The sequence below is a fragment of the Protopterus annectens genome, chromosome 14.part0 (genome assembly GCF_019279795.1).
Source record: "Protopterus annectens isolate FY-2018-M chromosome 14.part0, PAN1.0, whole genome shotgun sequence".
Taxonomy (NCBI): Eukaryota; Metazoa; Chordata; order Ceratodontiformes; family Protopteridae; genus Protopterus; species Protopterus annectens.
The window spans coordinates 79,968,820-79,983,886 of record NC_056748.1 but is presented as its reverse complement, the minus strand read 5'-3'; the positions used below and the strand labels follow the sequence as shown (position 1 = coordinate 79,983,886).

At 37.3% G+C, this 15,067-nt stretch overlaps 1 protein-coding gene across 10 annotated transcripts in view; it reads right to left on the bottom strand.

Moving 5' to 3' along the window:
- Positions 1-15,067, bottom strand: part of KCNMA1 (potassium calcium-activated channel subfamily M alpha 1) — a 4,085,072-nt gene that overhangs the window by 3,160,020 nt on the left and 909,985 nt on the right. For all 10 annotated transcript variants that reach the window (XM_044055788.1, XM_044055796.1, XM_044055806.1 and 7 more), the window contains exon 3: positions 4,787-4,898. In XM_044055788.1, the coding sequence (XP_043911723.1) occupies positions 4,787-4,898 (112 nt within the window). The remainder of the gene's footprint in view (positions 1-4,786; positions 4,899-15,067) is intronic.

Here is a 15,067-nt window from a genome sequence, read left to right as displayed (position 1 = left end):
CGAGAAATAGAGCAGATACAATATTACCTGAATCTCTAGCTTTGTTTACAGTTTCAGTAAAGGATAGGAAGGCTGTTAATGTGCTGTTTCCTTTCCGGAAACCATGTTGCGTATTTGAAAGAAGTTGTTTTATAGCAAGTATTTCATATGTTGTAGATGTATACATATTTCTAGTATTTTTGAGATGGGGGAAAGTATGGCTATGGGTCTGAACTTTGTAAGGTCTGTGGAGTTGCTGCATTTGTGAATGGGAATTATATTCAGATATTTGGCACTGATGATTCTGATATGGATCTATTAAGCAAGTTGTTGATGGGGTAAGCTATACAGTCAGCAGCTAATTTTAGGTATAGAGGAGGGAAGGTGTCTGCAGAGGCAGAGCATGGCTTACGTTTTTGCAGTAGTCTTTATATGAGACTAGGTGACTGATTTCATGGAAAGGGCTCTTGGGCCATTGAGGGGTAGAAGGTCAGGGCTGGTTGAAGGGGCACTGCTATGTGTGGAGGAGATGGAGGAGGAGGGAAGGCAGGTATCGGGGGTTGTAGTGATCATTAGATCAGTTATGGACTTTATAAAATGACTGTTGAAGACATTGGTAGTTTAAGCTGAACAGGTGTTAAATGATAGGTTGTGGTCTTTTTTTGAACCTGGTTTAAGTAGGTTACAGACTGAAGATCAGAATTCTTTTTGATTGGTCTTATGCTCCTGTTGTTAGTGGGTGTAGTAAAGTTGTTTATCTTTATTATTTACTATGTTTTGCAGCTGTTTGAAAAGTATTAGATGTGATTCTCTTTTACTACATTTACAGTATCTCCAGACCACGTCTCTTTTTTTTCACAAAATTTTTATATTCTTTGGTTAGCCAGGGGACCGAGTTCTTTTTAATTCTTTTAGTATGTATTGGTACTAGTATATCAAGTGATTTTAGGAAACAGTTATTGAAGTAGAGTACTGCTTCATCTAAAGGCAAAGTTTTGAGTGGCAACCAGTTTGTTTTATAGAGTAGTTCATTGAACTTCTCTTTAGTGAAGTTGCTTAGGTTGCAGACAGATTTTAGGGTGCGTTTTTGGTATGTGTGTGTTGGCTCTGGTAACAAAAGCTGGTAGGTGGTCGCTTAGGGAATTTGGAAGTGTGCTGGTGGCTGTAAAGTTAGAATGATGTGATACCAGTATCCGGTCTAAGTTATATTGGTTGGTGTAGTGTTTGTTGTATCTAGTAGAGCAGTCGATGAGTTGGGAAAACTGTATAGGTTGATACTGTTTATAGGCTGTTGTGATACGAGAGTTTGCCAATCTATGTTGATGTCTCCTAAAGTAATCATCTCCTGTTTAATGGTATGGGTGGTCTAGGACACTATGTCTTCTAGAATGGGAATATTTTGTCCTGGTGGGATGTAGAGAACAACAATGCAAATTCATTTGCTATAGTTAACATTTAGGAAGGATATGAGTATTTCAGCAGAAGAAAAAATAGGGGTATAGTTAGTATATGGTGTGTTGTTATGGGGATCAGGGTAGAGTAAAGCTATGCCTCCACCTGTCTTATGCCTTTATCTTTAGACTTTTCTTCAGCTTTGTCTCTTTCTGTCTGTCTCTCAGCACTTTTAGGGTCTGAGAGGAGGTGCAAATCCAAAGAAGGTCCAGTCGATTCTTCAGTAGAAGATGAGAGAAGGCCCACAAGTTTTATTGACTTATTTTTCCTGTCAATAAGGCCCATTGGCTGAACAAAGAACAAATATCTCATTCAGCATTTATGTCTTATGGTTTCTGTCTAGTCTGATTATGTTGTAGCTAGGAGGTATTAGTTCAGAGACTTTTATGTTAGGCTTTAGCAACACTTACTAAATTTACCAGAAAATATCTATCTAAAGTACTACCTGGGAAGGATGATGAGATCCAAAGGGCATAGGTATATCGAGAAGCTGGATAGGATTCCAGGTTAAAGAGGCATCCCCTTCCAGAGATGACTGTCAGGCCAAACTCTTCTCAAAGGCCTTGAGTGCTGAGGATGGAGCCAGAAACACTAACGAAGGTGATCTCTGATCTGGGACTGAAAGCAATGTAAAAGGCTAGAAGAACAGTCTCCAGAGCTGATGACATGACCAGATCCAAGGCTGAAACTAGAGCCAGGCTGTCAAAGACAAAAGCACCTGGAACCAAGGAAGGCCAGGAAACTGACAGAGTCAAACCTAACACCTGGCCATTGGTGATGATCTCTCGACTCTGTGACACCATCTGCTCCTAATACTTTGGAGTCAAGTGGGTCAGAGAAATAGATGACATTAAAAACCTGAAGGCTGTCAAAACTGACAGAGAAACTATCAGACAAACCTCTTTTCCAAAGCCACTAGATATGAAGCAGGGGCCAGTTTAGGAGCAAGAACAAATGGACAGGGTGGACTAGCTCTCTATCCTCAGAGACCAGGGTGAGGGAATGTCTCCCATGTCTGTCTGGGCCTTCACACAGGCTCTCATCTTCTCATCTCAGTCAATATCCACAATTCTTCTGGTGGACCTAATGGACTGGACAGATGGTGCTGAAGGAGGACACAAAGTCAAATATCTTGAGAGCTCCATTTTGAAAGATCTAGACCCCAGTAAAAAAATTCTCTTTGGGAAATGATCCGAAATGATTATTGTTCATACCTCTCAACCTCTTAGTCCAAGAAATCTGGACAAAGCCTTACATAATGGGGGAACAAAGGCTCAAACATAGGGACACATTTTAAACATTGCTCTTATGAACTATAAACGTAAAAAGTTGATAGAATAACAGTATTTATGTTATCATGCATTTTCTGAAGGATATAAAGTCTGAAACTCAAATGCATGTCATTATTTAGTGACTTTAATCCCCAAATCATCTCAGAGATTTGCCAGAAAACTACAAATTTTATTAGGAACAGACCAAAAACATGAAGAAAAAATCTGGACATTCTGTGAAAATCTGGATAGCTGAGAGGTATGCTATTGTTACCTGAGGAAGGTAAAGAGGGTCTGGAGTGGAATGGATCCAAAAGGATTAGAGCTGAGGTCAGGAATGTCCTTACGGATCTAACAATTTTCAGAGACAGGGTGGTCTTATGGAGGAGAATTTGAAGTTCTCTTCCTTTTCTTTTTCTTTGCCTTTACAGCTATAGCCTTTATCTTTAGACTTTTCTTCAGGTCGGTCTCTTTCTGTCTTTCTTTCAGCACTTTTAGGGTCTGAGAGGAGGTGCAAATCCAAAGAAGGTCCAGCCGATTCTTCAGTAGAAGATGAGAGAAGGCCCACACATTTTATTGACTTATTTTTCCTGTCAATAAGGCCCACTGGCTGAACAAAGAACAAATATCGCATTCAGCATTTATGTGTTCAGGGCCCAACTAATAGACACACATATGGGTCCTGAGGCAGAAGACTTTGGACCAACGTTTAATGTATTTCTTAAATCCTGAAGCCTTCTGTATGGCTACACAATAGATGATGCTCATACAACAGAGAGAAGAAACTTTCACAGTAAATAAAGGGGATGCAGGAGCTGGAGGGTCTATGTCAATTATTTGAATGCTTAAAATGTCGAACGTTATATGGTAGAGACCATATGTTCACCATTTCAAGTGTTCGAAGGTTGACTTTTAATGGCGCCGTACAGTGCAGAATGGGAGAATTTCCCTTTTCTGCACTGAAGTGCGGTCTCGGAGTTGGTTTATTTAAGTATGGGGGTGAAGGGGGGCTTGCCCCCTGCTCACACTGTTAGTGTATGTTTTTCTTTCTTTTTTTTTTTTTTATTTTTTTATTATTTATTCGAACTTCCAAATATCGAACATATGGTCTCGACCATATGTTATTCGACATTTTGGAAGTTTGAATATTTGCATAGACCTGATAGCTGGAGAATTTTTTTATAACTGGAAACAGGAAAACTAGAGAGAGAGAGAACTAGTAACATGTCCTGATCGTGTAAATATGTACTGTCCATATAGAAAGAAAATAATACACTTCTCAGAATTTTTCTAATAATGAGCAGAGTGCTGGAGATTTCATCTGGCAAGAAGAGCAGCAAATAAGGTCTGGGGTTACTCTGCTTGTGCAGGGGATTATGGGACAGAGGAGTCTGAGCACTGGAAAAGCTCCTCTTAAGTTTTTTTGCCAGCTCAGATCCACAATATGGCAGATAACTCAACTATCGAGACTGATGGAGATGACAACATTGGATCAAGAAATTTCAAACCAGGCAAGCACAAATGTTGAAAATACTCACCAGAGAAAGAGTGACAGTTTCAATGATTAACAGGTAGGTGGAAATAAAACATCTGAGGTTACAGTCTGATATAGCCTGCAGCTGAGGAATGAAATTAATCTCAAACTTAACACCATTGTCTGTCTTCCATGACTCTATAAACATAACTTCTGCTCTAAGCAATCTGTACAGCTATATGCAAAATGATGAATGAAAAGTAGATACAGGCATCGGAAACATGACCACTCCCATTCAATATCAACAGCTTTGAGAATGAGGTGAATACATTTCTGTTGGAGAATTCAATAACTATATTAATTTCTTGCTATATGATCTACTAATTTAATACATTAGTCACAGTTCAATACAATTAATTTTCTCTGAAAACACACAGGTCACAACATAATAGCTTAAAGAACTTTACAACTTTATTATATCATCATGAAAAAATTTGTATTATATTTTATCGAATTTAAGAAAAACTTTTCTAGTAAACTACAGAAACGCCTTCATTTAAACAGGTCCTCAGCAATGTGTGTTGACCTCACCTACATAACAGCAACTTACCGAGCCAGCTTCTGCTTAAATATACAGACACGAATACTGGGGGGACAGTGAAGAAATCAACGACAGAATTCACTTCTAGCCAAAACCAGAGCTTATCGTTGGCAGCAATAAACTAAAGAAGGAAAAGAAAGAAATCATTAATTTTATAATTTTGAAAGCAATAATGAGACAACTGTATATTCTGTGTCTTAGAACAGGTATATAATTTCCATTTGGACAGTTAGCTTTTGTCATTTAAAATGTATGAAATGGTAAACCCTTAAATGGTTTCATGTATCTTTTTTTCTATCTGTAATTGTACTGTATTTGTGATTTAAGGAGTTCTTCATTTAGGCATTTGACACATACATCATGAGTGACTGCAGCAGCAGCCTGCCTACCACTACTTTCTGGTATACCTCAACGTGGTTCATAACTGGAGGTTTCAGACTCAGTAATGCAAGTCCTAAAACTATAAACATTTGAGTGTGATTTAAAACAAGTAACAAATTTTGAAAGCTACTACTACATATTTAAAATGTTTTTTGCCTTTTTCTGTCAAGACCTTTGCAGCCTTACCCTGATGTGTGGGTTGCATCTTCCACACCTTGCTACTTACATATACTATTTGATACCTTGAAGAAGAAGGAATACTCGTAGATACAGCAGTTTTGGAGTTAGTATACATTTACTTGCAATTACACTTAAATTCTTGCAATTCCAGAACCCTTTCACAAACACAGCACACTGCCAGTGACATTCTGGTAGACTACTTCAAAAATGAAATGTCCCAACCAGCCAGCCCTTCACCTACAATATGACATGCTAAGAAGAGCACCAGAGTTCAGGATGTCATGATGATGAACCCAGATGTTCACAGAAAGACTGATACTGACAGGTCTTCAGACAGACCCAAGTGACAAGGCAGTTAGAAAACAGACAATAAAAGCTGGATTTCAACCTGTGTACTAAAAAATGAAGAAATTAATGTGTGTCACCTCTAAGTGTGCTGCTTTATCATAACCGCATGCAATTTCCAAAACCAGTGGTTACATTTTCATTCAGTGCTTTTAGCTCATAAATACATTCTATAACAGCTGAAATACAATAAAGTACAAACATCTGAAAAAAGATGAATAAAAACTAAAAATATGCAATCTGCATTTCAGAAACCATAAACAGAAAAGACACAACTGCTCAGATTATGCAACGGTGTGATTCAGTTATATACAGTTTGTGGAGAGATAATTCTCCAACCATTAACGGCAACAAGTCAAAATAATAAAGGATCAAGATTTTTTTAACTCATTGTCAAATGTGACCCTGGAAGTGATTTTAAATAAGATGATGAATAGGTACAAAGAACTTTCATTTTTTGGTCATTCAACAAGCATTGTACTGGGAGAACACATCCATTCTCCCCAAATTATCAGATTCTGTCTCAAATACACTAAATTGTGATCAGAAGTCTGTATATTTCTCATACCCCCTTACTTCTTAACATAATCATTTCCAAGATATATTACTCAGGAGAAATGTAAATAAATACCTGTTTTACTGTGTAAATCAATATTTGCCTTTCTACTTTCTCTGGTAAATTCAGAAAGAATATTTTTTTTGAGACATAGCATTCAAATTAGTACAGCTGAGCACTTGTGTTTGGCCAAAAGAATGACACCCAAGGTTATGTTTAAACCTAGCAACAACATCCTCAATGTAGATGTGATCCAAAAAGGTACTATAGAACAACTTGGGGCAGTAGTGTACAATTTGGGGCAGTAGTGTATAAATCTATCAATGCAGCCCAGTAAATTGGACAATTTCTGTTGCTGCATATACGACATCAGTGTGGGCATGCTTTCACAAAAACCTATGTGTGTAATATGTTCTAAATTACAGACCCAGGTGCACATTCTGTATTTCACACGTATAACAACCGATCATTTTGGAACCAGCAAGATAGTATTGTCTTCATTTCACCACTGTCCTCCCCTTTGCTTTTATTTGTGAACTTTATATTGAACCATTATTGCTGCACAAATTAATATTATAGATCATAGGATCATAGGAAGTTACTAGGCTATTGGACTTAAGGCTCTTATAAGCCTAGCCAAGAGTTTAGCCCATATTTAGACGTCAGCACCTGATGCCCCTGTCCAGCAGGGACACAGGTGAAATCCCAGGGGTGTATTTTCTGTTTCCCATCCAGTTATCCAGGTTGCGCATAAAAAGAGATAATGAGGTGCTCTGCTTGAATAATCACCCCTGCCATGATTCGAACCCCGGTCCCTTTCAACTATAGCCTACTGAACTAGCCCACTAGGCCACACAGATCAGCAAATGCATGCTAGAACTGACGTGTATGCAAACATCAACTAAATAGACATCTAAGACTACAACATAATTCTATTTCTTACTCTGCTCTGCTACAGACATACCTTGTCATATTCCTGAGAAGCCACAGTCTCAGAATTCTAAACCATTTCTGACCATATAGCACTCCCTGTCCCATCTAGACTTTATATATTTGTACAAATATTTTAAATCAATATATTTTAAATCAATATATGAAGTAACAGTGAATATAAGGCTTCACAGCACAATACTAATCTCTTAACAGTGAAATGGACTGAAAACAAGAAGCTTATATAGGACACAACAAAACAGGGCAGGAGAGGAAGAACAATTTTAAAAACTAGTAGTAAGTACTTCTGTAGTAACTAAAGAGGTATTCCGCCTTACAGCTGGATTAAAAAGTGAAAATGGCGTGTATGTGGAATGCTACTAGGGATTCCTAGGTGCCATGCAGTGACAAGAGCTTCTTAAATCTTTGTCACATGTGAATAGCATACAAATGCTTAGTATTGTTTGCCACTTATTCTGCTATAGTTTTGCTGTGTTGTGATGGATATGTGCTAAGTAAGCAATAAGACAGCGTTAGGAGATGGTTCTATGAGATTCTGAAGACCAAACAGCAATGCACCCAAGTATATAATTATCTCAGTTCTTACTCCCTCACAGCCATGTTAATGATCTTATAAAATGGGTCCTAACAATAAAAAGGTAACCTACCTAACAATTAACTATTTTTTTTTACTAAAGTACCACTCTGTATCAAACACAAAGTCCATCTAAACTGTATAGAAAGGGAAAATCATAATATTTAACAGTTTTATCAATCTGGGGATTTGTGGTTTCTTTACAGGTTGGTGACAGCAGCAGAAGGGGGGAGGGGCACGAAACCTATTCTCACCAGTCAGTTGACTGAAGCAGAACATTGTCAGTGGAAAGTCACCATCATCTTGTAATGGGAGTTAGACCTGGAGAACAGACAGAAGATGGGTGTTGTGTTTTTATCACTTTCTCACTTCTCCAAGTGTTCAAAGACTCGAGGACTTGTCCCTATGTTGCGAGATGCAAATTACTTTGCCACCTTGCAAAAAAACTACAGTTGTGTAAGAGTCACTTACCTATAACAGTAGATGTTTGAATTCTTCACTGCTGCAGTAACCTATCAGTTGTATTGTGCCAATAATACAGAAACCAATTTCTCAAAGTTTTCATCCCCTCCCATGCTGTCACTCTGGCTATTTATATGCTAAATCCATTTCAGAGGGAGTAGAGCCAGACTGACTAAAAATCTTCAGGGCTTTCTTGTCCTTCAACAATCCATTACAATATGTAATATAATATAAATACAGATGATACCAACCATCAATAAATATCCCACAAGAACTACTGACAAGAGGGGGGGGTGGAGGGTTGGCACTGCTACTACAGTAGTGAAGAATTCAAACATCTAATGTTAAATTTAAGTGCAACTTACACAACTGTACTGTGTTCATTAGTCTTAACTGCTGCATTAGCCTATGGGTAGACAACCATGGCTTATCAAACAAGGCAGGAGGAAGCATAAGAATCCAGCAGCTCCTGGAGAATAGTCCTAGCAAAGCCTGCTCTGGATCCAGAAAAGGAATCCGGCTTGTAGTGCTTTATAAATGCATGGACAGATGAACTACTTGCTGCCTCGAGAATATTTCTGGAGTGCATCCCTTTCCAGTATGCTATTGTAAAGCTAAGGCCCTAGTAGAATGTGCCTTAATACTGCCTGGAATGGATTATCCATAGTGACAGTAACAAAACACAATAGCAGATATCAACCATTTGGATATAATCTGCTTAGGTAAAGGTTCTTAGCCCAAGAATAGGAAACAAAGAGCTGGTTAGCTTTCCTAAAGAACTTAGTTCTGTCAACATAGTGCCTGAGCTGCAAATCCAGAGTGTGCAGAATCTTTTCTCCCTTGCTTTTAGGTTTTGAATAGAAAACAAGGAAACTGATGTCTTGATTCATCATAAACTCTGAATCAACCTTGAGCGTGAAAGAGTGATTTGTGCTCAGAGTGACCCTGTCTCTATAGAAAATCAGGTTATCCCATCATGAGATTTTATAGCTCAAATACTCATCTTACAGATGTCAAAACAATAAGAAGAGCAGTTTCTTGGTAATGAACTTTAAACCAGCCTGACATGCAAGTTCAAGAAAAGGTAAAGTTGAAATCCAAGGAGGAGGATTATGTCTTTGAGGAGGTCTCAGGTGTAAAACTCCTTTTAAAAACTGGTTGACAAAAAAAAAATAAAGAGTAGAATGAGGGCTAAGATGAAGTAATGTGTAACATTACGAAAGCGCTTACACAATAAACAATTTTGGATTTTACTGAAGGTGTTTGGACTTTACTGAAGCTGTTTGGATTACTGCTGTTGTCTTCTGCCACAGAGTTTTGTTGCTGTTTGGTTTTCATTTTCCTTTTAAAAACTGTTTGACAAAAAAAGGTAAAGAGTAGAATGACGGCTAAGATGTAGAAATGCCCTTAAGATTTAGCTTAACAGAAGTGTAAGAGAGGCCAGAAGATAGTAACTCATGCATTTATTTAAGAAAGAATGGTACAAAATCCCTGATGGTCTCTGTTCTTGGCTGGATGCCAACCAGAAAATATTTTCCATTTGCTAACATATGATTTTCTAGTAGTAGTAGGCTTTCTTGTCTCCTTTAGTACCTGCTGCACATCCTCATGAAAAAAAGTGCCTACAAGGTATTAAAATTGAATAATCCAGGCAGTTAGTTTAAGTTGTTTGATGCCAGGGTCTGTCAAATTCTCCTTGTCCTGTTTGAGCAGATCCAGTCTGTAAGGAAGCTTGTGGTAATTGCCCCATCCAGTTCTACCTTGGTTAGAAGGAAGTCACCACAGTGATTTTTGGAGAGCCTTTCTGAATATTCAGTATTACCATGGGAATTATTGGAAAGGGTGGAAAGACATAAAGGAACATCTCCAACCAGGGGAATGAAAGAGCAACTGTTTTCCTGGCCTTCTTGCAGGGGGTTCTGGAACAGATTCTGTTTAGTTGTTTGTTTTGAAAGGAGGCAAACAGATCTACTTAATGTGCTCCCCATATCTGGATCAACTCCTGGAAGACCTCTTCAAAGTGTTTCTGTTGGTGAGGCTCTGTCCAGGATCTGTTTAGCTTGTCTGACACTGTTTTCCTCAGAAAGAATGAACGAAGCTTGAAGAGTTAAGGAATGCTGAAGAGCTAACTCCAAAGCCATCATTGCCAGTTGGCACAGAGGGTACGACCTACTCTACCCCCCCCATTTGTTTATGGACCACATAACCATGGTGTTGTCTGTCATGATCTGTAAGTGACCTGGGTTCCAAAGATGATGTAGAGACTTCATGTCATGGATCACAGTCAGCATTTATTCCATATTTATGTGCATTGATCTGTTTGAACTGTCCCACAGAGCCTGCACTTTTACCCCCTTTGAAACTGCTAACAAGCATAATCTGTGGAATTTCTCAATACTGATTGTGTTGAGAAGGGTGGGAAAAAATGTATACCTGGATTGTGAACCATCTGATCCTTCTACCAATGTAGTTCTTCATTAAAAGCATCCTAGAGGTTGACAAAATAGGAGGAATTGGTGTAGACTGTGGGGCTTCTTATTCAAAAAAAAAATCATAATATCTACTCAGTTCAGGGAAAACATCCACCTGTTCCCAAACAAATACAGCCTTAAGTCTTAAGACAGTCTCAGAAAAGGAGAAAGTCTGCATATGTTCAAGGTCAGGTTCACTGTCTAAATAGTCAGAGTTGTGGGCTATGGAACATTTAGGTGAAGTAACCCTGTGTCTATTTACATCAGATTCATCTAAACAAATATCCTCTTCCTTTGGAGTAGAGGAAGAAGAACAAGGATGAGGCACTTGATACCCTGGATTAAAAGTTTGCACCAAACTCTTTGCTAGGGTGATACCATTATTTTTGCCACAAAAATCATCTCTTTATTTTTACAATGATTAACCTTCTGTGTCTTCCTTCTAGCGACATCTTTTGATGAAGACTGAGAAGGAGAAGGGATGTCATCCTGAGCAAGAGTTCCTTTTCCCTGCCCACCATATGAAGACCCTCTGGGAGTGTCTTCAGTACCTAAAATGGATGGTTCTCCCATGCCTACATTGGACACTAGAACAGCTGAAGAGGATATATCTGACCCCCCTCCCAGTTCACAGTGGTTGGCAAGTCAACAGCAGAGGAATTTGAGGAAACTAGTTAGTGCGCTAAGTAACCAACAACCACTGCAGAGTCACCTACAATCAGCGCTAAGGGAAAGGGGTCTGTCTTTAAATGCTTTTTCTTTGGCAACCTTGGCAGAGTTGCATTTTTTAAGTAGTGACCTACCAATAGTTTTAGATACTCTGGGGTTTAATAACTGTGTTTTAATTAAACAAGATGTGGTTATTCATAGTACCCCATCCCAAAAAAAAAAAAATATCCATAATAATAAAATGAGTTATGTTTATTTTGTAACTAATGTTTGGCACCTTGTCAAGAAATACATATCGTACATTTAAAATAAATAGTATCCATCACTTTATTCACCTTTATTATCCTTTATTATGACAGCTATCGGGTACTGTATAAAATAAAAGATGGTAGACATACAGCTGTGGCTTTTATGGGTGAACCCCACCTCATCACATGTTAAGGTCATTCGTTTCTCAGACTGATTCTTCCCTGTTTCTTTATGTGTTAAATGACACTTTTTTCTTGATGGAATAATTTTTTTATTTTTTTACCCAAACTCTACTAGGCATGTCTATGGGCCAAGCCATTTTTATATTAACATTTTAAAATCTTTCTGTGTATTATGCAGTCAGAGAGTGAGAAAATCTGCTGTGGTGAACAGAAATATATGTTAATGGTATCTCTGCACTTTTTTACCCATTTCCTTATGAAATAAGTCAGTCATTTATATTAAATAAAAAATAGGCAGTTCTACAGAATCTGTCATGACTATATGAGGAGAAAGTACAGTTATGTAAGTTATCTTACCATAACAATAGATTTTGTACGTGATCCCTCTTGCAGTAGCCTATGGTATGTGGGTTACATCTTTGGCTTGGATATGACTATTGGCCTTACCTTTCAACCACTTAGCGCAAGACGTCTTTACAAAGCCTAGAATAATGGAGGGACAAAGACCCCAGAATAGGGACAGATTTTTAATACTGCTCTTATAAACTTAAAAGGTTGCTAAAATATCAGGTCTTGTGTTAGCATGCATTTTCTGAAATATATGAAGTCTGTAACTCAAATGCATATTATTATTTATTGACTTCAATCCTGAATGATTTGCCAGAAAACAACAAATTTTATGAGGAACAGACTAAAAATATGAAGCGAAAATCTGGACATTTGAAAGGTATGCCATTTACCAGTTTTTAAAGCTTTAGAGCATGTTCATTGGAACTGCCACTGGCTCAAACAAAGGCATATAACAGGCAGTTTAGGGGCCAAAACATCACCTTCCGTAGCTTGGCAATAGATAAAAAATATTTTTGAGTTGTTTTAATTGGCTTCTTACTGTCACTGTAATAAATAATAACACATATAAATAAATACATTTATTTATTAGCTCTCTTTCTGCCTTCTTGAGCAGGGGTTGAAAGGTTCATAGTGGATTAGTGTATTGATTATTAAATGAAAATGCTGTAACATAATAAAACAGCATGTTAATTATATTTTTCCACATCAGACAACCATAAAAGAGACTGTTAATGAAAGAATATTAGTTCACTGTCTTTTCACTAGCATGATTATTAGCATGAATAAAAGCTGCAAAAATGTATTGAAATATAAAGGGTTAATTTAGAAGTAGTAGAAAATGCAAAAAAATAGTGCTGGCAAGCATATATAGCTTAGTTAGATTTTTGGCATCCATGTAAAGGAGTATGTTATTGAGAAACAAAGTCTGTAAAAATAACTGCGCAGATGGCAGCTAGAAGGACATCAATTAACTAAAGAGATGTAACATCAAGTTTCAGATAGTGCTGGAACACCATGTTTCAGATAATGCAAGACTGAGTTTCCATGAATCATTAAACTACAAAGACGCAAGGACAAGGGAACAAAGGACAAAGAAAGAACTGTTACACATCAGACTCTGAGAAAAAATATCAGACCTTTTGGTATAAAAATAAGTGTGTGTAAACAAGCTTTGGGTATTTGCCATAGAGAGCTGACAGCATATGTTATATGCTTGTAGATCTGAAAAGGAAATGTGAAAGTAAAGTGTATTAACTGAAACAGTTATCTTTGTGTATTTATTACACTCAGTACAATACAGTAATAAGACTAGTTGATCACAATAAATAGTTAAATGAACTGTGGTATGCATGCATGCAAATGCAAGTAACAGCGAGAAACAAACAGGAAACGGTCATATAATTTTTTCAATGGTGAGCCACAGTTGACGGACTGAATGGTTTCTTATTGTGACAGCTACAGTTTCTTTTTTATTTTATTCAGAGAGTAGGTTCCGTTCCAGTGCAAACATTTGCCTCCTTCTTCTGTACAGTATCCAGTAGCAGAACAGTGCATCTCTGCAAATTCAACAGGTCCTGCACATTCACACAACTGAATCTGCTAGCTATGTTTGACCTCCTTTTCAGAAAATCAACGAGGGACTTTCCACACTTTCTCAACAGAAGATGTGGCCACCTTCCACACAGAAACTGGTAATTCTATTTTTGTTTCTCATTCTACAGCATGGATGCCATAATCAAAAGAACTGTAAAGTGTAAGACTACCTTTCAGGTAGACAGTAATAATAGTCCAGCATGTGTATGGTCAGAATTTAAAGATTGGTATAAATATAACTGTAGCACATGTAGTACTTTACTAGGTAAAGTTCATGTCAATGCTTTATGTATGTTTGATGGGTATCTTAAACAGCAACATCACTGGTATAACAGTAAACATTTATTGTGCAAATCATATGAAACTGCTTTCTGTGTGCAATGTCATAAAACTAATGGTAAACAACCAGATGCATTATGTCCTGTCACCACATGTAAAATGTTAATTTCAGAGTTACAATATCAGTCAAGTCAGTTATTTACAAAATCTTCTGCACATCTTGCTAGACAAAAGTGGCATAAAACCACTGCACATTACAAAACAGGTAAGAACAGAGACGAAGTTCATGGTGAACTGACAGAAAGATTTAATAAACTTCTAAGACACAGTCAGAGTGAGTTCAAAAAGTTCAGATAACATATGCAAACACTTTTTCAAAAGTGCATAAGAGCTTTAAAGTCAGCAGAACAGAATACTGACAAATATAATCTGGTTAGTAAATAGGTAAAGCAACAGAGGTTAACTACGCTGATAACAAATAATTTACGACGTACTATTCTACCTTTAGAAAATGGTTAAGTGTACACAGCACAAACTTTCATTCAGTTAAAGCAAGGCACTTAAATAGTGATTTTAAAACCATTTCAAATAAAACAGTTCTAGGGCATATAAATCAAATGAGAGTAGTTAAATGCAGAAAAGACATGACATCACAAAACTGACATGAATGTATTTTATTTTCATCTAAAGTGCAGCAAAAGTCAGAAAACAACAAATGTAAATCATGTAAATATATCTGTTTTAAGCATGTGTTAGTTAAGCCAATATCTCTTTTGTTTCTTACAATATTTTGTAATTATATAAAAGCATAAAAAATAGCAAAGACTCCAGCAAAAACAGTATTCAAAAGCAATATTATGCATAGTTACACAAGTTAATGTTTATTACAACTGCATTCTAATATCAAGTTGCAAGTGTATTAATGAAAGACTGAAGGTGCGAGTAAGTGCTGAAGGAGTTATGGGTTAACCATCTAGAAGGGTCTATATTAAATAAGTGAATGCTTAAAAAGCGAACGCTTATTCATCGACCCTGTTTCAGCAAACT